The following is a 22,539-nucleotide window of genomic DNA, read 5'->3' on the forward strand; positions in this document are numbered from 1 at the left end:
TTTTTTTTTTTTTTTTTTTCAATAATTAATAAAATAAATAAATATTAAAAAAAAAAAAAAATTTTAAGATTCAAAATCATCAAATTTAAAAAAAAAAAAAACTTATTTTAATCTTGTTATTATATAACCAACCAACCATTATTTTTATATAATTTTATTAAATTTTTTTTTTTTTATCCCATTTATTTGTTTAAAAAAAAAAAAAAAAAAAAAGATAGTAAGTATTAACTTCTTAATAATTGAAATAAATTATTTTTTTTAAAAAGAAAAACAAAAAAAAAATTAAACAAAAAATGTTATCAAATATTATTATTCTTTACATTTACTTTTATTATTATTATTAGTAGTAATTTTTTTTTTTTTTTTTTTTTTTTAATTATTTCTTTTTTTCATGTTTTAATTTGATTTATTTTTTTTTTTTTTTTTTTTTTAATATTTAAATAATAATAAAATCTTCCCTCCAATTGTTATTTTATTAAAAAATCTACCTCAAAATATATATATTTGCAAAAATAAAAAAAAACCCCTTTGCGTACATATTTATAAATAAATTTATTATTTGTATAAATTTAGTATAATACACAACAAGCATTACCACTAATATAATAGTGGAAATAATATTTATATAATATTCGACCATCTCAAATCCTTTAATTGTATAACAGCAATTAATTTTTTAAAATTTTAAGATTTTATAGTTTTTTTTTTTTTTTTTTTTTTTTTTTTTTTTTTTTAATTTTATATTATTTATTATTTTATAATTTTTTTTTAAAACATGTAGAATTAATATTTAACCCCTCATCCTTTCGATTTTTTTCATTGTTTAAAAGTTTTTTTTTTTTTTTTTTTTTTTTTTTTTTTTTTTTTTTTTTGGAAATTAATAATTTGTTTTTTTTTTTTTAATTTTTAAAGAAAACATCATAATGGGGCCCAAAAATGAGTACAAACACACCAATTTTTTTATAGTTAATTAATTTGATCTCACAATATATTGTTAGTTAAAAAAAAAAATAATAATTTAAACTCTTTATATTTGAGTGTGTGTGTTTTTTGGTTTATTTTTTAATTTTTTAAATTTAAATTTTTTGTGGTTTTTTTTTTAAATTTAAATTTTGTGTGAATGTGTGTTTGCCATCCATTCAATTAATTTCTCATTTTCATTCATCAAAAATTAGTTTATTTTTGTCAAATTTATTACACAACAACTACAACAACACCCCACCTCAAATTTTAACCACTCAAAAAAATAAAAAAAAAAAAAAAAAATACACCTTGTTTTTATTTTTTTCTCTCTACCACAATTACTCCTAACAAACACTAAATTTAAAAAAAATAGCATCATACAGTACTGTAGAAGCAGGCATATAGTATTGTTAAATTTAATTAATTGTAATTTGAGATTGTTTGTTGTTTTGTTATTGTTATCATTTGATTTGGAGTTTTGTTTTTTATATTCATTTTATTTTATATTTTATTAATTTTATTTTATTAATTTATTTATTTATTTATTTATTTATTTATTTATTTATTTATTTATTTATTTATTTATTTTTTTTTTTTTTTTTTTTTTTTTTTTTTTTTTTTACAATTTACTATTTATAAGTTTTAAAAAAAAAAAATATAAATATACATTTATCATTTCAACTAATAATAAATAATAATTATAACCAATTATAAGTCCTTGCACGTGGTTTCCAAATAAAAAAAAAATATATTATATTTAGTATTATTAAAAATTTAATTTTACAAAAAAAAAAAAAAAAAAAAAAAAAAAAAAAAAAAAAAAAAAATAATTCTCAATAATTAATTTTCTTCTTATTATTATTTTTCTTATTTTTATTATTTTTTTTTATAAAATTCAAATAATTTCAAATAATTTTCATTTTTTATAAAATCATTTATTTTATTTTATTTTATATATTTATTTATTTATTTATTGTATTTATTTATTGTATTTATTTAATTATTAAATTCAATATTAACATTTTTGTACATAATTTTCTTTAAATTGAATTATTAGAATACCAATGGCCACATTATTATTAGTTATCATTTTTATGATAACTTTTATAATTTACAAAAATGTAATGTTATATTTTATATAAATAAATAAACACAATATGAACCAATCAAATAATTAAAAGTCAAAAAAAAAAAAAAAAAAAAAAAACCCCATTAAAATCCATCCGTTCATACACAAATTTCTTTGAAAGATCCAGATTTTTTTTTTTTTTTCCCAAAATTTCACAACATATTAACATTTCTTTTTTTTTTTATCTTTTTAAATTTAATTTTTTTTTTTTTTATTTTTTTTTTTAATAGTTTGATAGTAAAAGAAAAAATAAATATCCACCGGGACCAATTAATTTACCATTTATTGGTGGATTGTATAAATTAAAACCTGGTAAACAACATTTATCTTTAAATGAGCTTTATCAAAAATATGGAAAAGTATTTTCAATGAAATTCGGTTCCTATGACACTGTTATCTTAAATGAGCCTGATGTTATTGTTGAAGCTTTCCATTTAAATTCAACATCTTTTATGGATAGAATTTTATTACCATCATTTGAAGTTGTTGGAAAGAATCAAAACATTGGTTTCACTCAAACTGAATATTGGAAAAAAATTAGAGGTATCTTAAATATTTCTTTAACAAAATCAAAAACTCGTTTATTAGAAGGTTTATTTAATCAAGAATATTTCAGATTTGATCAATTTATTAAAAAACAATTAAAATCAAAAAGTGATACTGTAAGTTTTTTTTTTTTTTTTAAAATTTTTTTTTTTTTATTTTTTTAAAAAAATTAATTCCTAAATTATTAATTTATTTATTTATTTATTTTTTTAAACATAAAAAAAAAGATGTTTATAAGACCATATTTAAAAAGATTATCATTTAATATTATTTATTCATATTTATTTAGTGAAACTATACCATATGAAGATGAATTGATTCCAAGTGATATTTTAGATTTTATTCATGCCTCTGAGGAATTATTAGTTGTTTTAAGTAGAATGCCATCTGATTATATTAAAGTTTTAAGACCATTTGAATCACATAAAAAATTAAAAGAAATTTGTGATAGAATGTCAAAATTCATTAAACCAAGAGTTGATAAGAAAGTTGAATTATTGGATCAAGATAATCCAAAATGTTTCATTGATTATTTAATTTTACAAATTAGATCTGACCCATCACAAACAATTAAAATTGATGCAATTCAATATATTGTTTTAGATTTATTAGTTGGTGGTACTGATTCAACAAGTTCTGCATTAGAATGGATGATTTTATTCCTATCAAATCATGAATCAATTCAAGAGAAATTATATAATGAAATTTGTAAAAATACTAATACCAATACTACTGCTACCACTACCGAAAATGATAATGAATCTTACTTTCCAAAATTAATTGAAAAGAATAATTATCCATTATTTAATGCATGTGTAAAAGAAACATTAAGAAGATCTCCACCTGTACCATTAGGTTTACCACATCTTTGTAGTGAAGATACTGAAATCGGTGGTTATTTAATTCCAAAAGGTACTCAAATCATTAGTAATATTTATTCAGCTTCAAATTGTGATAAAGTTTTCACTGATCCATTGGAATTTAATCCATTACGTTTCATTGAAAATTCACCACCTCAAACAGTCACTTTTTCAACTGGTCCAAGAGTTTGCCCTGGAAAAAATTTAAGTGAAGATGAATTATTCTCTTTTGGTACAAAATTATTTAAAACTTTTAAATTTTCAAGACCAAATAAAAATCAATTATATGATGAAGTAGCAATTTTAGGTATTACTTTAGAACCAAAACCATTTATTACTAAAGTATCTTTAAGATCTTAAAAAAAAAAAAAAAAAAAAAAAACTTTTATTTTATAAAGAAATTTTAAATAAAGAAATCGATTTTGAACAATTATTAATTTAAATTTACTCTTTTACTTTTTCTAAAGTATTTTTTTTTTTTTTTATAAAATATTTGATTGAATTGGTTAATTTTATTTAATTTCTTTTTTAAGTTTTTGTTTTATTTAATTTTTTTTTTTTTATTTTTGGTTTGGCGCTAAAATATTTTAAAAAAAAAAAAGATTTTTTTTTGGCGGTTTTTTTCTTTTTTTTTTTTTTAAAATTTTTATATTTTTTTTTTTATTTTTTTAAATTATTTACATTCAATAGTATACTATAACATTTTTTTCTTATTTGTTTTTATTTACACATAATTAATTTTATAAGTGTAAAAAAAAAAAAAAATAAAAAGAAAAAAAAACAAAATAATTTTATTTTAAATAAAATAAAATAAAAAAAAATAAAAAAATAAAAAAATGAATAGACCAAAAAGAGAAAAGAAATCAATTACAGATGTTTCAACATTAAAATCATTAGAACAAATAAAGAGAGCAAGAGATGGTGAGAAAAGAACAGATCAATTACAAGAAGAGGATGATGAAAGAAAGAGATTAGAACAATTGAAAGAACAAGAAACTGAATTCGATAAAGAAGAGAGAAAAAGAAAGAATAGAGATTTCATTGAAGGTGATAGTGGTTATCGTGAAACAAGTGATAACGAAGATGAAGATGAGGACGAAGATGATGATGGCGATAATAGTGATGATGATTATAGTTTAGATGAGGATGATGAAGATGGTGGTGGTGATGGTGAAAACAATGATAGTGATCAAGAAGAAGCAATTGAAGTTGGCCGTAAAAAAAAAAGACAAGTTAAAAAGAAATCAAAGAAAGATGAAAATGGTGAACCAAAAGTTAAAACACCAAGAGTTAAAAAAACAAAAGAAAAAAAGAATGAAATCGTTCCTGAAAAAAATCGTATAATTCAATTTATTAATAATCCAACTGAATCAAAATCAACTTCAAATAATGAATCTGTAAGTATTTAATTATTAAATAATAATAATAATCATCTTTAATAATCTATAATATTAATTTTTTTTTTTTTTTTTTTTTTTTTTTTTCTTTTTCCTAAAGTTCTTTTTTGATAAATTAAAAAAATCAAATTCGAATACATTAAATTCAACCAATTCAACATTAAATAGTAATGAATTAAGTAGTGGTGGAACAATGTCATCATTGGATATTGAATCAATGCTTAATGATTTACAAAGTGCACCAGATTCAGAATTAGATTTAGAAAAATTAAAAGAAAAACAATTAGAATTAGAAAAGAAATTAGAGAAAGAAGCATTATTAAATAAACCAACCATTTCAACTGAAACTATTATAACTGAGGGTGTTGAATTAGATGATAATTATGAATTTGATTTCGATTTTAATAATCCAATTACAACTAATAATAATAATAATAATAATACAAAAACAACAACCACAACAACAACTACAACAATAACAAATAAAAATTTAAATAAAGTTAATAGTATGAGTTTACCAACTAGACCACAAGCACAACAATTTATATCACCAAAACAAACGAATCAAGAAGATTGGTGGAGTAAAACTGGTGTTGATAGTGTTGTTTTGGTAAAGAAATTAGAAGAGATTATGCCAAAGAATAGTGATCTTTTAAAGATGAATATGGATGGATCGTTGGATTTCTTTTTATTGACAACTGAAGAGGATAAGCAAGGTAGAATCATTCTATTTGGTAAAGTTAAATTACAAGCTTCTAAATCAAATAAACCAGGTGGTGGTGGTGGCGCAACTAAACAAACTTCAATCACTGATGAACCAGTTACAAAAGTACCACTTAAATATGCCTCATGTTGTATTATCATTGAAAAGATGGAGAGAAATGTATTCTTTTTACCAAGAGATTATAAATTGGATCAGGATGGTGAATCCACTACAATTCAAGTCACCGATACAATGATTGAGGCAGAATTGAAACAATTGGTTGACAGATCAAAAATTAAAGATTACAAATTGAAAAAGGTAAAGAGAACAAGTGCATTCGATTATTCTGTACCCCACAAGAACGGTCCGGTAGGTGAACAACATTATGTTTGGAAATTAAGTTACCCATCCAATCAGATGGTTTTCCCAAATGATATCAAAGGTTCAACTTTTAGATGCGCCTATGGCATAACATCATCACCTGTCGAGCTTTTCTTGATAAAGAGAAAGATTATGGGTCCAACTTGGTTAACAGTGTCAGGTATCACATTGAATTTCGATCAAAAGAAATCATTCGCTCGTTATGAAGCCACTGTTAAATCCTTTAAATCCATTAAACCAAGTATGTACAAAAATGAACCATCACCACCATTGACCGTAATGAGTATCAGTACCAAATCAGTTATGAAAGGCTCCTCACATGAGGTTGTAATGATTAGTTCAGTGATTCATGAATCAATATCAGCCGATGGTCCAACAGAGAATCAAGATTCTATCAAGTATATCACTGCCATTCGTCCATTGACAGGTCAAGTTTTCCCACCAGATTTTCAAAAACCAGGTGCTTCAACTACTAAACAAAATGTTACCATTTGTACCTCTGAAAGAAATCTATTATCATTCTTTTGTGAAACCGTTTTAAATGCTGATCCAGATGTTTTCGCAGGTCATAATATCATTGGCTATGATATTGAGGTCATTTTAGATAGATTAGAGAAATTAAAAGTTATGGAATGGGCATTCATTGGTCGTCTTAAAAGATCAAGTTTCGATAGATTCAATCATATCTCTGGTCGTTTAATTTGTGATTCCTATTTGGTTTGTAAAGAATTTTTACCAAAAGAAAAGAATTATTCATTAGTTGAATTATCAAAAAATCAATTATCAATTAATAAACCTGAAATTAATTATTTATCAATTGAACCATATTTTGAAACAACTAAAAAGTAAATATAAAATTTATAAATTAATAATTAATATATATAGAATATAGAATATTTATTAATAATTTATTATTTTTTTTTTAGATTAAATATTTTTATTGAAATTAATGAAAATGATTGTTATATTATATTTTTATTAATTTTCAAATTATTAGTATTCCCGTTAACAAAACAATTAACAAATTTAGCAGGTAATCAATGGGATAAATCATTAAAATCAAATAGAGCAGAAAGAATTGAATATTTATTATTACATAATTTCCATGAAAAGAAATATTTATTACCAGATAAAATTTATCAAAAATCAAGTAGTAGTGGTGGTGGTGGTGGTGCTAAAGATAAAGATAATCATGCAGCATATAGTGGTGGTTTAGTACTTGATCCAAAAATTGATTTCTATGATCGTTATGTTGTATTATTAGATTTCAATTCATTGTATCCATCAATTATTCAAGAGTATAATGTTTGTTTTACAACTATTAATCGTGTTAAAAGAGATGATGGTAAATGGGAAGAAGCAATGCCACCACCATCTTCCATTGAAAAAGGTATACTTCCAAAGGTATTACATGGTTTGGTTTCAAAGAGAAGAGAAATTAAAAAGAGAATGGAGCAAGAAAAGAATAAAATAATAAAAGCACAATATGATATTCAACAACAAGCCGTTAAGTTAATTGCAAATTCAATGTATGGTTGCTTAGGTTTCTCTCATAGTAGATTCTATGCATTACCATTGGCAGAGTTGGTCACTAGAAAGGGTAGAGAAAATCTTCAAAAGGGTGCTTCCATCGTTAATAAAATGTGCTATGATGTAATCTATGGTGATACTGATTCCCTTATGATCTACACTGGTGTCGGTACTTTCAATGAAGCTGAAACCATTGGTAAAGAAATTCAAAAGAAAATCAATGACCAATATCGTGGTAGTGTAATGGAAATTGGTTTAGATGGTATTTTCAAACGTTTATTATTATTTAAAAAGAAGAAATATGCTTGTTTGAAGGAATTCCGTATCGATTCAACCACTACCAAATGTGAGAGAGAAAATAAAGGTATCGATATTGTTCGTAGAGATTATTGTGACCTCACTAAGGATATAGGTCAATGGGTTTTAAATTTGATTTTAGGTGGTGAAGAAAAGATTGCACTCTTCTCTTTAATTAAGGAATATTTAGAGAGTGTTCAACAACAAATTAAAGATAACACACTTGCTGTGGAAAAATTCATTATCACTAAGACCCTCTCAAAACAGCCAGAGGAGTATAATGATGCCGATATTCAACCACATGTTCAAGTTGCACTTCAAATGAGGGCTAAAGGTTTACATGTCCAACCAGGTGAGCAAGTACCTTACATTATCACACATGGCAATTCATCATCAGATATTAAAGAGGAATGGCATCATAGAGCAAGAGCTCCTTCAGATGTTGAATCAATTCAAGATGTTGATATCGATTGGTACCTTTCTCAACAGATTTTACCATCCATTCAACGTAATACCGGTCCAATCGGTATGGAACCACATGAATTGGCTCAATGGTTAGGTATGACTGGTACAAAATATCAAAAACAATTTGACCATTTACAACAACAATCTAATCAAGATTTTAAACCACGTTATACTTTATCCACTGAAGATCTTCGTTATAAACAATGTAAATCCTTTAATTTCGAATGCCCATATTGTGGTCAAAATAATGAATTCACTGGAATTGTAAAGATTGATTCAGAGGGTAAAAGTGAATCTGGCTTCGATTGCAACCAATGTCATGCTAAAATCCCATTAAAGAAATTAGCTAATCAATTACAATTAAACATTAGAACTTATTTGAAGCAATATAATGATTGGGATTTACGATGCACCGAATGTGAAAAAGTCTCTAAAAACTATAAAGAAACCTCTTATCGTTGCGCTAGACCTCAATGTCGTGGTAAAATGATTCAAATTATGACAAGTTCAAAATTGTTTAATCAAATTAGTTTCTTTTCAAAACTATTTAGAAATGATCTTTCAAACTCTGATAATACCACTACAATCATTCCAAATGAAGATCAAAATACTCTTAAACAAGCAAAACAAATAATTGATTCTTTTCTCTCTAAATTTGATCAATATAATGTAAATTTAAATTCACTCTTAACTCCTTCACAAACTTTAGATAGTTTTAATAATTATTTAGCTTCTTCTCGAGCTAGTATTCAATATCCAATACTTAATAAATAAAATTTTAAAAAAAATAAATAAAATAAAATAAAAATAAAGAATTCTAATTTTAAAATCAAATTAAAAATAAATTATTTTAAAATCTCGGAAAATTTATTCCTTTTGAAAAAAATCCAAGAAAAAAAAAATAAAATAAATAATAAAAATAAAAAAAAATAGTTTGTTTTTTTAAAAAAAAAGAAAAAAAAAAAAATTAAAAAAAATTAAAATAAAAAATTTCCATTTTTGGAAAAAATTTATAAAAACAACGATTTTTAATTAAAAATAATAGATTAAAAAATATCTAAACAATATTTATCTTTAACTTATTTACTTTTTTTTTTTAATTTAATTTAAAATAATTGTTTTGATAATTTTAAATTTATTATTATTTGTTGTTTTTTTATTTTTAAATAGTAGTTATATATATTTAAAAAAAGTAATAATAAAAAAAAGAAAAATTTAAAAATAAAATGAAAGTTTTATTAGCAGTAGATGGATCTCTATCCTCAAATCAAGCTTTATTGGAAGCATTTAAGACAATTGATAGTTCAAGAGATATTTTAGATATCATAACAGTGGATAATTTTAGAACTTCACCACCTCAAGATGTTGATGCAGGTGAAAGAATTTTATTAGAATATGTTGAACGTTGTAAAGATCAAGGTGTAAGTTTAAAATATTTGAAATAAAATTTTTTAAAAAAAAAAAAAAAGAAAAAACAAAACTTATATTTATTACTCAAACCAATTATTAATATTATTATTTATATTCAATTATTCAATATATTATTATTATTATTATTATTATTATTATTATTATTATTATTATTATTATTATTATTATTATTATTATTATTATTATTATTATTATTATTATCCACCTAAAAATTTTATTACAATAGTTTATTTTAGATAATAATTTAAATGCCCAAGTATTACATGGTGATGTTAGACATGAAATAATAAGATATATAAAAGAGTGTGGACCATTCGATAGGATTATGGTTGGATCTCGTGGATTGAATCCATTTAAAAAGTTATTATTAGGTTCTGTTAGTGAATATTTAGTTCACCATTCTCCAATTCCTGTTTATGTTGTAAAATCTGATGGTAGTTGTAAAGTATCTGATCCTGCTCTCTAGGGTGAAAAATAATTATCACACCACCCCCTCCCCCCTCTCCAATTATTAAATTGATTACCACTATTTCAAATAAAATAAAATAAAATAAAAAAAAAAAAAATGCTAAAAACCTAAATGCTTATTTTTTTTTTTTTTTTTTTTTTGTATTTATATTATTACTGTTACTATTTTATTTATTATATTTATTATATTTTTTTTCCTTCTTTTAGTGCACTATGTAGACAATGTTTTGCACCTGAAATTTTAATTTGTAAATATTCTGAACCACCATCTTTTGGATCATTAATTGTTAACAATTCATTATATTTTTTATCGATATCTTCTTTTGAGACTGTTTCTACATTTTCTAAACCTAAAATCTTTCTTGCTTCAATTGGTGACATTTTACTTTTAACATCCATACTACCTGCTGCTGCTCCCATACCTGATTCTGCCTCTATTTTTTTTAAAAAAATAATTAATAAAATTCTATGAAAATTATTTTTATGTATATAATATGTATATAGGTATCTTTTTTCTTTTGAATAAAATGGGTGTGATAGTGATATTAAACATACGTAAAAGTGCTTGTTTATATGCCATTTGAATTGAACGAACCAATACAGTTCCTGATGTAAATACAATTTTTGCAATTAATCTTGCTGCCATTTTATTCTATTAATTATTTAAATATTTAATTTGTTAATTTAAAAAATGACAATAATTTTATATAAACAGCAACACAAATAAAACGTTCGAACTGAAAAAAAAAAAAAAAAAAAAAAAAAATTTAAAAATTAATTTTTTTTTTTTTTTTAATTTTTTTTTTTTGTTTTTTTATTTTTTTTTTTTTAAATTTCCAAAAATGTTAAGAAATAATATTTGATTTGTTTTGAAAATAAAAAAGGAGTTTTTTTATTAAATCTTATTTTAATTATTTAAAAACTTTCCTATTTTTTTTTGATGAACTTTTTTTTTTACTTTAATAAATAAAATAAAATAAAAAAATAAAATAATAAAAAAAGATTTTAAAATAATTTAAAATTTAAGTGAATAAGTAAGCAATGACGAAGTTATTGCATTATTTAAAGATATTCAAGGTAAAAAAATAAAAAAAAAAAAAAAATAAAAAAATTGAAAAAAAAAAAAATTAATTTTTTTTTTTTAATTTAATTTCCAATCATTGGGTTTCATATGTTGTTAAAATTATGATAATGATGTGTTCTCTCTTTTGACTATCGCAATTCTTATAATGATAGCAATTTTGATTGGTGTGTGTTAATTAAAAAAAAAAAAAAAATATTAAAAAAAAAAAAAAAAAAAAAAAAAAAAAAATAATATAAAAAAAAAAAAAAAATGAAAATTTAATTTAATTTAACATGTACATAAAAAATAATTATAGTGGGTGTATTAATTAATATTTGAATATTTATTAAAAAGTTATCATTAAAAATTTTGTATATAGGAAAAAAAAAAAAAATAAATAATAAAAAAAAAATAATAATAAAAACAATAACAACAATTAAGTAAAATCGCAATTGTATATAGTAATAATAATATCATTATAGTTATATTTAAATTTATTTTTTAAACAAAGTAAGTAAATAATATTAAAAAAAATAATAATAATAGATTGAAACTTGTACTAATTTGATAATAAAAAAAAAAAAAAAAAAAAGAAAATAAAAAAAAAAAAAATTATATGATTGAAACTGAAAATTCATCCAAAACAATGTTCCAACAAAGAACTAAATTGGAACAAAAATTAGTGAAAAAAAGAAAAGAAGATAAAGAAAAAAACAATGAAAAAGTATCAATTGAATCATCAACATCAAAAACAACATCAACTTTCAAAGTAAAAAAAGGGGGATTTGATGATGATAAAAGCTCAATTGGTGAACCACCTCATTCACCATCATTAGAAAGATTCTCATCAACTTCAAAACCAAGAGAAAGTATTTTAACGTATGTATTTTATATTTTTTTTTTTTTAAAAAAAAAAAAAAAAAAAAAAAAATACAAAATTCTAATTTATTTTTTATTTATTTATTTATTTTTGAAAATTTTATTTATTTATTTTTAAATTAAAAGTACACCACAAACTGATATTGGATGGGGAACATTTAATTATATAGCAATTTGTTATTGCATGGCAGGATTTTCAATGATGGCAGATACATATATAGAAAAAGGAACGTTAATTGATTTTGAATTATTTTGGTGGTTGATAACAAATTGGCAAGTGTTTGTAGTGGTATCAATTGGATTGGCAACTTGGTCATTTTTCAATTACTTTTGTACATGTTTAGTTGTACGAGATAAAATTCCAAATAGCATATCAATATTTTTATATGTATTTTGGCAATTCATTTGTTTTTCACTTTCAATCTCTTATGTAATGGCTCATGAAATGTCACCAAGTATGTATTTTATTATTATTATTATTATTATTATTATTATTATTATTATTATTATTATTATTATTATTATTATTATTATTATTATTATTGTTATTATTATTATTATTATTATTATTATTATTTATTTATTTATTTATTTATTTTTTTTTTTGGAAACTAACAAAAATAAAATTTTTTAAAAAAATTTTAGTATTAAGTGGTGGTACAGGTTTACAAATTTGTGTATTTTCATTAAAGAATCATTCATATTGGCATACAAATTACTTTTTAGCAAAAGGTATTAAAAAAGCAAAAGCAGATAAGACACCAATCATTAGAAAAGATTTAACACCAAATATTGGTTTCAGTCACTTTTTATACTTTATGATTGCTCCAACATTAGTATTTGAAACTCAATTCCCAAGAACAAAATCAATTAGATACTCTTATATTTTAAAGGAAACTTTAGCTGCAACTGGTGCATTTTTAATGTTTTATGTTGTTTGTAAGTAAACATTTATAAATGTTTTAATTTTAATTATTAATTATTAATTATTAATTATTAATTTTTTTTTTTTTTTTTTTTTTTTTTTTTAAAATAAAATAGTATGTAAAACAGGACCAATTTATAAACAAATTGATTCATTACCATTAATAATTTTATTATTAAAATTATCATTACCATCAATGAGTTTATGGATGTTAGGATTTTATGGAGTATTTCATTGTTTATTGAATATATTTGCAGAAGTAACAAGATATGCAGATCGTGAATTTTATCAAGATTGGTGGAATGCTACAACTTTTGATATGTGGTGGAGAAAATGGAATAGACCAGTTCATAAATGGATGTTACGTCATGTATATAGAGATTCAATGCACACTGTAAAATTAAATAAATTTTTTGCACTATTTTCAACTTTTCTATTATCAGCATTACTTCATGAATTTGTAATGATCATATCATTTAGATTCATTAGACCAATTTTATCAACAACAATGTTATTACAAAGTACGTATTTATAATAATAAAAAAAAAAAAAAAAAAAAAAAAAAAAAAAAAACCTTTTCTAACTTTTTTTCTTTTTTTTTTTTCTTTTTTTTTTTTTTATCTGTCATAAATTTGTACAGTTGGTTTAGTAAATTTCACACAATTAGATATTTTACAAAAAACCAGATTTGGTAATGTTGTAATGTGGATAACTGTATTCGTAGGTCAACCTCTTGTTCAATTATTATATTCAACTCAATACAGTGCTTTAGTTTGGAATAATGGTCCATAAAAAAAGTTTGGAATAATAGTCAATAAATATTATTTTTAATAATAATAATAATAATAAATATTAAAATAAAATAAAAATAAAATAAAAAGCAATTGTTTAAATATATATATATACATAAAATTTATTTTTATATTTGAATTTTAAAAAAAAAAATTTCTTAAGAATTTGGTGGTGGTTGTTGTTGTTGTTGTTGTTGATTAATTGGTGAAGATCTTTTTAAATTTAAAGGATTAAAAGAATAATCAATTACAGATTCTTCAATGATTTGTTTAACTTGAAAAGAAATTGGTTGATCAGAGATTGTTGAGAATAAAGATACTGGTAAATATTTGCCATAAGAGTCATAAAATTTTAAACGATTTTGAATCTCTTGATTATAGTTATGTTTTAATTCTTCATTGAATTGTTCAGCAATTGTTTTTTGACGTAAATATTCTTTTTGTCTTCTTTTAACCTCTTCTAATAGATTATCATAGGATTCATCGAATAGATCATACCATTTACCAAGACTATATAATTCACCAATGAAATAATTTGCACCAGCCAATCGTTGTTCGAATATACAATTAAATCTTTCAAATGTTTCCCAATTCTCTGAGAAATCATTACCAAAACTTAACTTTTCATTCAATAAATAAACTAATGTATAAATACTACAACTCTCTTTAAATTGATTTTCAATATCTTTTACATTCTTTGACATTAATTGTATATTCTCTAATGAACTTGTTAAAAGTAATTGAATTTGTTCTTTTTTATTATTAATATTAAAATCATGTTGTTGTTGTGGTGATGATGGTGATGGTGAAGAAGATGAAGAAGATGACGATGGTGATGGTGATGGTGATAATGGTGATGGAGACGGTTTATAAAAAGTTATAAAATCACATTGTGAAGCTACATTAATTAATTGATTTTGAATTGTTTTATATAAATTATTTTGTTGTGTTAATAAATCAGAGAGTGAATTACTTTCTTCAATTTGTTTATTATATTGTTTTTGAATCTCTAAGAATCTATTCTCCATCTCTAAATTTGATTCATTGGTTGATTTATATATTTGTTTTGATTTATCACAAATTTCATTTAATCCTGATAATTCTGATAAAAATTGATTCTTTATTAATTCTAAACTTTCAATATCAATAAAATCATATAATGTATTTAAATTATTATTGTTATTATTATTATTATTTTTATTTACATCATTATTATTATTATTTTCATTATTATCATCTTCAGTACTTTTATTACTATTGTTATTATTATTATTATTATTATTATTATTATTATTATTATTATTATTATTATTTTTAAAAACTAAACCTTTATCTAAATATTTCTTTTTTAAAATTTCTAATTTATTTTCTATTGACGTAAATAATGATTGTTTTTGATTCGATAACGATGTAAAATCATTTATAAATGTATTATATCTATCATTAAATTGTGTTGATGTTTCTTTTAATATCTAAAATTTTTTAAAAAAAAAAGTAAATAAATATAAGAATTTGATAATACCACAAATACAAACTAATAATTTATAATTAAATAATAGTTACAATTAATTGTTTATTTAATTCTCTAATGATTAAATGTAATTTTGATAAAGAATTATCATATTTTTCATAGGTTTGTTTTGATATCTTTAATAATTGATCAGTTTGGTTAGAATGGCTTTTACACAATTCTAATGATTTACTTGAAAAATCCATATATATATCTATATATATATATAGATATATATATTTAATAAGTTGAAATTAAAATTTAAATTATTTATATATATATATATATAATTTTATTTTTTTATTTTTTATTTTTTATTTTTTATTTCTTCACACAATTGTTAAATTAATTAAAAAAAAATAAAAAAAATTTTTTTAAAAAAAAAAAACACCTTTTTCATTTTTTTTTTTTTTTATTTATTTTTTTTTTTTTATTTGTATATTTTTATTTTTATTTTTGTCTCGATACCATATTTGGAATTTTTATTTTTGATAATTTAAAAATAGTTTTGATGAGAAATCTTTATTTTATTATTATTTTTATTTTTAATATTTTTTAATATTTTTAATATTTTAACTTTGAATTGTTGTTAAAAAAAAAGTTGGAACTGTTGCACGGAATGAATAATCTCTATTATTTAATTTAACCATTGTAAAATAACCTCCCATATGACCCTGAGAACGTTCAATCTCACACCTACTACAATATTCACTAAATTTATTTATTTATTAATTAATTAGTATATTTTTTAATAATAAAAGAGAGAGAGAAAATATTATTATTATTATTTTATTATTTATTTAATTTTATACATACAAAGTTACACCAGGTTTTATAATTGGAAATTTACCAATTACACCAGGACCATTTACATTTGAAGAACCATCAATTGTTGATATTATCCAAAAACGATGAGTTAATTGACAAGCATTTTTTGGATCTTCATCTTTATCCATTGAGATAGTTACTCTATAAAAGAAGGTATAAGAATTTTCATCCTCTGGTATATAAACTGCACTACATTTTATTTTAACACCTTGAGTTACAACCTCATCACCATTGTAAGGTGAAAACTCTGGATATCTATAGAGTATTTTCCTTCTAGTTGTGAATACACCTTTCTCTAATGCAAAAGCATGTAAATATAAAAATTCCCAAAAACTATTTGCAACAATCATTGGACTACCCGGAGCAATTAATAAGATTTGGTCCTTTTTAAAACTCTTTTCTTCAATTTTAAAATCCCGCAATGCCATTATATAATATCTTCTAGAGGCAGAACATGCTACAAATAAAACATGTTGAAATGATTGCATATTTCTAGTCTTTTTATATAACGATATCGTCTTTTCAAGTGATAATAAAAATATATTTGTTTTTGATTCATATGCTTCAACTGTACCTAATAAACCATATCTTGTAAATTCTTTTTGTCCATTATGAATTAACATTGAACATAAATAATCAGCTGGTAATTTTATATTATTATCATTATTAACAACATTATTTGAACTATTATTTGAACTATTATTTACAAATTTAATAGTTGAAATTAATTTATATAATTTAGTATGAGAAATCGAATGAAAAGATTTTTTCATTGAATCCATTGAATTTAAATCCATCCAATTTTCAAATCTATCCCAAATGTATCTCATTGTTTTATAATGATGAATTATATTTGAATTAAATCTTTGATGTAATAATTTATTTACAATAATTGGTGTTAATTTTTCTTTTTCTATTATTTCATTTTGTTCTCTTTCTAAATCTAAATGTTCATTTTTATTTTTATTTTGACTTTTATATGATTTTCTTAATTCTTTTAAATAATTTGCTTCTTCATTAATATCATCGTCATCGTCATCATTATCTTCATCTTCATCATCTTCATCATACTCTTCATCATACTCTTCATCATACTCTTCTTTTTCATCTTCATTTTCTTCATCTTTATTATCCTCCTCCTCCTCATTATTAGTATTAACATTATTTTCTACTTCTTCATTATTAATATTTAATTTATATTTGATAATTGCATTATCAGTTGATAATAAGAAATCTTTTTGAATAATATCATTCCAAATCATATTTGAAATTGAAGAATTTGAAATGATTTGGTTAAAATATAAATTAACTTGAGATAATTCTAAAAGTGATTTTGTATGTAAATTTTGTAATATAATTAATAAATTTTCAAATGGTATATTTAAAATGTAACATGGTTGTTGTTGTTGATTATCTTCATCTTCCATTTTTTTTTTTTTTTTTTTTTTTTTTTTTTTTTTTTTTGTTTTATTATTAAATTATATTATTAAAATAAATATTTGTATGATTTTTAATTGAATATTTTATGATTGTAGTAAATGTGTGCAAATAATTGTGTTTTTTTTTTTTTTTTTTTAATTATAAACCCATAATTAGTAAAGAAAAAAAAAAAAAAAATTAAAAAAAAAATAAAAAAAAAAAAAAAAAATTTAAAAAAATAATAAATGTTTAGAAATAAAAAAAAAAAAATTAAAAAAAAAATTAAAAAAAAAATAAAAAATTCATTGCATTTTTTTTTTTTTTTTTTCTTAAAATAGTAATTTTTGTTTTTTTTTTTTTTTTTTTATTTTTTTTATTTAATTATAAACTCGTAATCAAAAATTTGTTTATACCATTTTTTGATTAGATATTTTTTACTTTCATTGCAAAAGAAGAAAAAAATTTTAAAATTAAATTTAATTTAAAATTTTTTTTTTTTTTTTTTTTAGCCCAAACCAATCAAAAAAAAGTTTTTTTTTTTTTTTTTTTTTTTAATAATTAAATAATGAACAGTGAAAATATAATTAAAGTTATTAAAGGAAAAAAAGTTGTAATAAATGGTGAAATAAAACCAGCATCAATTTTAATTAAGTAAGTTTTTAATTAATAAAATAATAAATAATAAATAATAAATAATAAATAATTTTAAAATTAAAAATTAATTTATATTTTTTTTTATAAAGAAATGGTATTATTATTGATATTAAAGATTATTCAAGTGAAATTAAAGAAGAACATGAGGTTTTAATTGAAGAAGAGAAATTAGTTATTATGGGTGGATTAGTTGATAGTCATGTTCATATTAATGAACCAGGTAGAACAGAATGGGAAGGATTTTTAAGTGCAACAAGTGCAGCAGCATCAGGTGGTGTAACAACCATTATTGATATGCCATTGAATAGTTCACCAGTTACAACAACATTTGAAAATTTACAAACTAAAATTGAATCGATGCCAGGTAAATTAAGAGTTGATGTTGGTTTATTGGGTGGTATTATACCGGGTAATTCATCAGAGATCTCTAGAATGGTATTAGAAGGTGGTGTAGTTGGTTTTAAATCATTTTTAGTTCATTCTGGTATTGATGAATTCCCACATGTGAAAGAGGATGATATTCAAGAAGCAATGAATGTAATGAAAAAATTAAAAGATGAGCAAGGTGGAAGGGATGTAGTTATGATGTTTCATGCAGAGATTGAGGAACCAATTAAAGAGGCCACTGAGAGATTACAACGTGAGAATGCAGATCCAAAATTATACGACACCTTCCTCAAAAGTAGACCAAGAGTTAGTGAGAATATAGCAATTGATAAGGTTATTGAGTTAACTAAAAAGAATATGATAAAAACTCATATCGTTCATTTATCATCCAGTGATGCAATTGAAGCCATTCACGAGGCGGTTCATAATGATGGTGTGCCAATTACTGCAGAGACAACCTACCATTATCTATACTTTGAATCTGAGCAAGTCCCATACGGTAACACACTCTATAAATGCTGTCCACCAGTACGTGAAAGTGAAAATAAAGATTTACTTTGGAAAGCTGTGACCAATGGTACCATAAACATCATCGTTAGCGACCACTCACCATGTACATTAGATTTGAAATTAATTGAACAAGGTGATTTCATGAAAGCATGGGGTGGCATTAGTTCGCTACAATTAGGCTTACCAATCATTTGGACAGAGGCTAGCAAAAGGGGTGTGCCATTAGCCAAACTCTCAGAATACATGTCTGACGCACCATCACGTCTAGTTGGCTTAAACGATCGTAAAGGGTCAATTAAAATTGGCAGAGATGCAGATTTCGTTATATGGGATCCTGAAGAATCGTTTACAGTCGACCAAGGTCTATTAATGGTAAAAAATAAAAATTCACCATACCACGGTGAAAAACTTTTAGGTGTAGTTCACCACACGATTTTACGTGGTAATAAAATATTTTCAAAAGGTGATCAAACAATTTCAAAAATTATTGGTAAACGTTTAATTCAAACTAAAATTCACACAAATCCAATTTACCCATCACCAACATTACCAACCATAGAGTTATTAAATAGTTTAACTGAGCAAAAAACATTCTTTGATTGTATTCATTTACTATTTGAAGCTGCACCACCTTTAGCAAATGCATTATTTTCAAAACGTCCATTCTCATCATATCAACAATTAATCGATCAAGCTTATTCAATCATTCAATCATTAAATGAATCTGATAAAATTCAAGTTATCAATGCTCATCCAAGAATTGGTGTATCTGCATCACAAGTTAAAAATTCATCATCAATTAGTTACCGTGAACAATCTTGTGATAAAGATTCCTCGATTGATCAATCAATTCTTGAAAATTTAACACAATTAAATCAACAATATGAATCAAAATTTGGTTTTAAATTTGTTGTATTTGTAAATGGTCGTCCAAAGAATGAAATCATTCCAATTTTACAAAATCGTTTAAATAATAATGATAAACAAAAAGAATTAAATTTAGGTTTATCTGAAATGATTGAAATTTCAAAATCAAGATTATTAAAATTATTATAATAACATTATATATATATAAATATTATAAATAAATTATTATTATTTTTTTTTTTTTAAAAAATTATTTATTTAATTTTATTTTTTCTATTTTTAATTTTATTTTCAATAATTTCTTCATTATTGTTATTATTATTATTATTATAATTATTATTATTATAATTAATATTATTATTATTATTATTATCATCATTATTAATTAAAAAGTTTTTAAAATTATTTTGTCTTTTTTGAGAAATTTTTAAAAATAAAATGAAAATAATTGTAATGAATATTAAGAATAATAAAATTAAGATTAATTCAAAATGTTCTAATAAGAAAGCTGATAAAGATTTACCAGAACAATTTGGATTCATTAAGATTTCATTTACCATTGTTTCATTTGTACCTTTGAAATTACAAGTTGAACCACCTTGATCTAAATCGACTAAACAATCGAAGCCATGATAAATTTGTCTTTTGAAATTGAATTTTCTAAATGAACTACTTGCCAATTCAAATTCATTCTTTGCAGTGATAATATTATTTTCAAATTTATTATTTGAATCTTGGAAATCAACATTTGAATAACTACAATAAATTGAAGACCCAAATAATGTTGCAACATTATTAACTATTCTATTCGATTGTAACTCCAATGAACATCTATCATTACAATTACTAACATAAATTGAACCACCATTATATGCATAATTCTCATAAAATATTGAATCAATAATTGTAATACGTTGTTTAATATTATTTAAAAACAATGCACCACCTAAACCTCTACCATAATTTTTATAAAAACTACTTGAATCAATTAAAATTTTACCTGAATTTATAATTGAAATTGCACCACCACCATTATTATTATTATAATTAATATTTTGATGATGATTGTTATTATTTTGATTATTATTTTGATTATTAATTGTTGTTGTTATACCATATTTTTCATTACTATCAAATAATGAATTAAAAATTTCAACAATTTGAAAACCTGAAACTAATAATGAACCACTGCCAATATTATCTTTAAATAATGTTTGTTTAATTAAAAGTTTATTAAATATACCATTTGCATTCATTGGTATATCACCATTATTTGATTTACTCTCTAAATTCAATGATATCCATGGTGAATTATTACTACCTCTTATATTTTTAATAATTGAATTTTCAATTTCAATATGAGTTGATGATTGTTTTGATTCAATTTTAATTGATGATTCATCCAATGGTATTGAGTTTTGATGAGTACCAATGAATCTTGAATTCTTTATTATAATTTGTACCCTTTGATTTGATATTTCTTTAACATTTAAAAATTGATTAAAATCATTTTCAAAATTACAATTTATAATATTTAAATTTAATCCACCAATACTACCACCACCACCACCACTATTACCACTATTACCACTGCCACTATTATCAAAATTTAAAATATAATTCATTGAATTACTATCTTTAAATGAAATTCCTTTAAATGTAATTTCATTTTTTGATTTATTTGATAAATAAAACATTGGTTTTTCTGATCCATCATTTTTAAAAATAACTTGTTCATTTGGATTTTGTTGTTTTGCTAATTGTTCAACTTCTTCTTCTAATATTTCATATTCAATATAACTTTCATCAAATGGATTAATATTATCTTTATCATTTTCATTATTATTATTATTATTATTATTATTATTATTTTCGTCATTATCATCATCATTATCATCATCAATATCAATTTCTTCATTATCTTCTTCATTTGGATCAATTAATTTTAAAATTGGTAATTCTTGAAATAATGTATTTTCAAATGAAATATTTAAATCACTTAAATCTTGTTGAATATTTTTATATTCACCTGGTGTAATATGAACTTTTATCTTTGAATAACTATTAATTGATTTATATTTATCTTTGATTTGATTGATTGCATAATCAATGCTTTTACATTGATGTTCATTTCCTAATAAACCACAACCATTTTCATCTTTTCCTTTACTATTTGAAATATATAAATCAATTTGATTATTACTTTGACAATAATTAAATGATATAGTAATAAATAAAATTAAAAAAATAAGTGAAAATGAAATAATATTCACTTTCATTTTTGTTTGGTTAATTTGAAAATAATTGAAAAAAAAAAAATTTTGAAAAATAAAAAAATAAAAATAAAAAAAAAATTAAATAATGTCATATTTTTTAATTTTACCTTTTAAATGTAATTTCAAATTGTTACTTTTGATAGCAACAAAACTACCTCGTCAATGAATAAAATTGCCATAGGATTTTAAGATTTTTAATTATTTCATTAATTTGAAAAATGAACTCGGAACGATTTCAGGCATAAAATTTAAAAAAACAT

General features: G+C 21.8%; 9 protein-coding genes across 9 annotated transcripts; 5 read left to right on the top strand and 4 right to left on the bottom strand.

Moving 5' to 3' along the window:
- Window positions 1–2,027: 2,027 nt before the first annotated feature.
- CYP515B1 (cytochrome P450 family protein) lies at window positions 2,028–3,858 on the top strand (the record flags this gene model as incomplete). Its single annotated transcript, XM_635184.1, has 3 exons — window positions 2,028–2,084; window positions 2,323–2,754; window positions 2,866–3,858. 3 exons carry the CDS (start codon window positions 2,028–2,030, stop codon window positions 3,856–3,858), a joined length of 1,482 nt encoding a protein of 493 aa, XP_640276.1.
- A 476-nt stretch (window positions 3,859–4,334) lies between these two features.
- Window positions 4,335–9,045, top strand: polA1 (DNA polymerase alpha catalytic subunit; the record flags this gene model as incomplete). Its single annotated transcript, XM_635185.1, has 3 exons — window positions 4,335–4,895; window positions 4,996–6,824; window positions 6,906–9,045. The coding sequence occupies 3 exons, from the start codon at window positions 4,335–4,337 to the stop codon at window positions 9,043–9,045; spliced, it is 4,530 nt and encodes a 1,509-aa protein (XP_640277.1).
- A 452-nt stretch (window positions 9,046–9,497) lies between these two features.
- DDB_G0282193 (hypothetical protein) lies at window positions 9,498–10,168 on the top strand (the record flags this gene model as incomplete). Its single annotated transcript, XM_635186.1, has 2 exons — window positions 9,498–9,692; window positions 9,929–10,168. 2 exons carry the CDS (start codon window positions 9,498–9,500, stop codon window positions 10,166–10,168), a joined length of 435 nt encoding a protein of 144 aa, XP_640278.1.
- Window positions 10,169–10,353: 185 nt separating this feature from the next.
- Window positions 10,354–10,816, bottom strand: timm16 (presequence translocated-associated motor subunit; the record flags this gene model as incomplete). Its single annotated transcript, XM_635187.1, has 2 exons — window positions 10,354–10,604; window positions 10,726–10,816. 2 exons carry the CDS (start codon window positions 10,814–10,816, stop codon window positions 10,354–10,356), a joined length of 342 nt encoding a protein of 113 aa, XP_640279.1.
- A 1,033-nt stretch (window positions 10,817–11,849) lies between these two features.
- Window positions 11,850–13,829, top strand: DDB_G0282197 (membrane bound O-acyl transferase family protein; the record flags this gene model as incomplete). The annotated part of the gene is made up of 5 exons (XM_635188.2): window positions 11,850–12,112; window positions 12,239–12,567; window positions 12,758–13,051; window positions 13,154–13,558; window positions 13,678–13,829. 5 exons carry the CDS (start codon window positions 11,850–11,852, stop codon window positions 13,827–13,829), a joined length of 1,443 nt encoding a protein of 480 aa, XP_640280.2.
- A 157-nt stretch (window positions 13,830–13,986) lies between these two features.
- atg17 (autophagy-related protein 17) lies at window positions 13,987–15,544 on the bottom strand (the record flags this gene model as incomplete). The annotated part of the gene is made up of 2 exons (XM_001732950.1): window positions 13,987–15,300; window positions 15,392–15,544. The coding sequence occupies 2 exons, from the start codon at window positions 15,542–15,544 to the stop codon at window positions 13,987–13,989; spliced, it is 1,467 nt and encodes a 488-aa protein (XP_001733002.1).
- Window positions 15,545–15,910: 366 nt separating this feature from the next.
- On the bottom strand, window positions 15,911–17,593 carry DDB_G0282285 (cyclin-like F-box containing protein; the record flags this gene model as incomplete). Its single annotated transcript, XM_001732951.1, has 2 exons — window positions 15,911–16,049; window positions 16,155–17,593. The coding sequence occupies 2 exons, from the start codon at window positions 17,591–17,593 to the stop codon at window positions 15,911–15,913; spliced, it is 1,578 nt and encodes a 525-aa protein (XP_001733003.1).
- Window positions 17,594–18,150: 557 nt separating this feature from the next.
- allB1 (hypothetical protein) lies at window positions 18,151–20,192 on the top strand (the record flags this gene model as incomplete). Its single annotated transcript, XM_635190.1, has 2 exons — window positions 18,151–18,236; window positions 18,329–20,192. The coding sequence occupies 2 exons, from the start codon at window positions 18,151–18,153 to the stop codon at window positions 20,190–20,192; spliced, it is 1,950 nt and encodes a 649-aa protein (XP_640282.1).
- A 65-nt stretch (window positions 20,193–20,257) lies between these two features.
- DDB_G0282201 (hypothetical protein) lies at window positions 20,258–22,282 on the bottom strand (the record flags this gene model as incomplete). The annotated part of the gene is made up of 1 exon (XM_635191.1): window positions 20,258–22,282. One exon carries the CDS (start codon window positions 22,280–22,282, stop codon window positions 20,258–20,260), a length of 2,025 nt encoding a protein of 674 aa, XP_640283.1.
- Window positions 22,283–22,539: the final 257 nt, after the last annotated feature.

The sequence above is a fragment of the Dictyostelium discoideum genome (assembly GCF_000004695.1).
Source record: "Dictyostelium discoideum AX4 chromosome 3 chromosome, whole genome shotgun sequence".
Classification (NCBI taxonomy): domain Eukaryota; phylum Evosea; class Eumycetozoa; order Dictyosteliales; family Dictyosteliaceae; genus Dictyostelium; species Dictyostelium discoideum.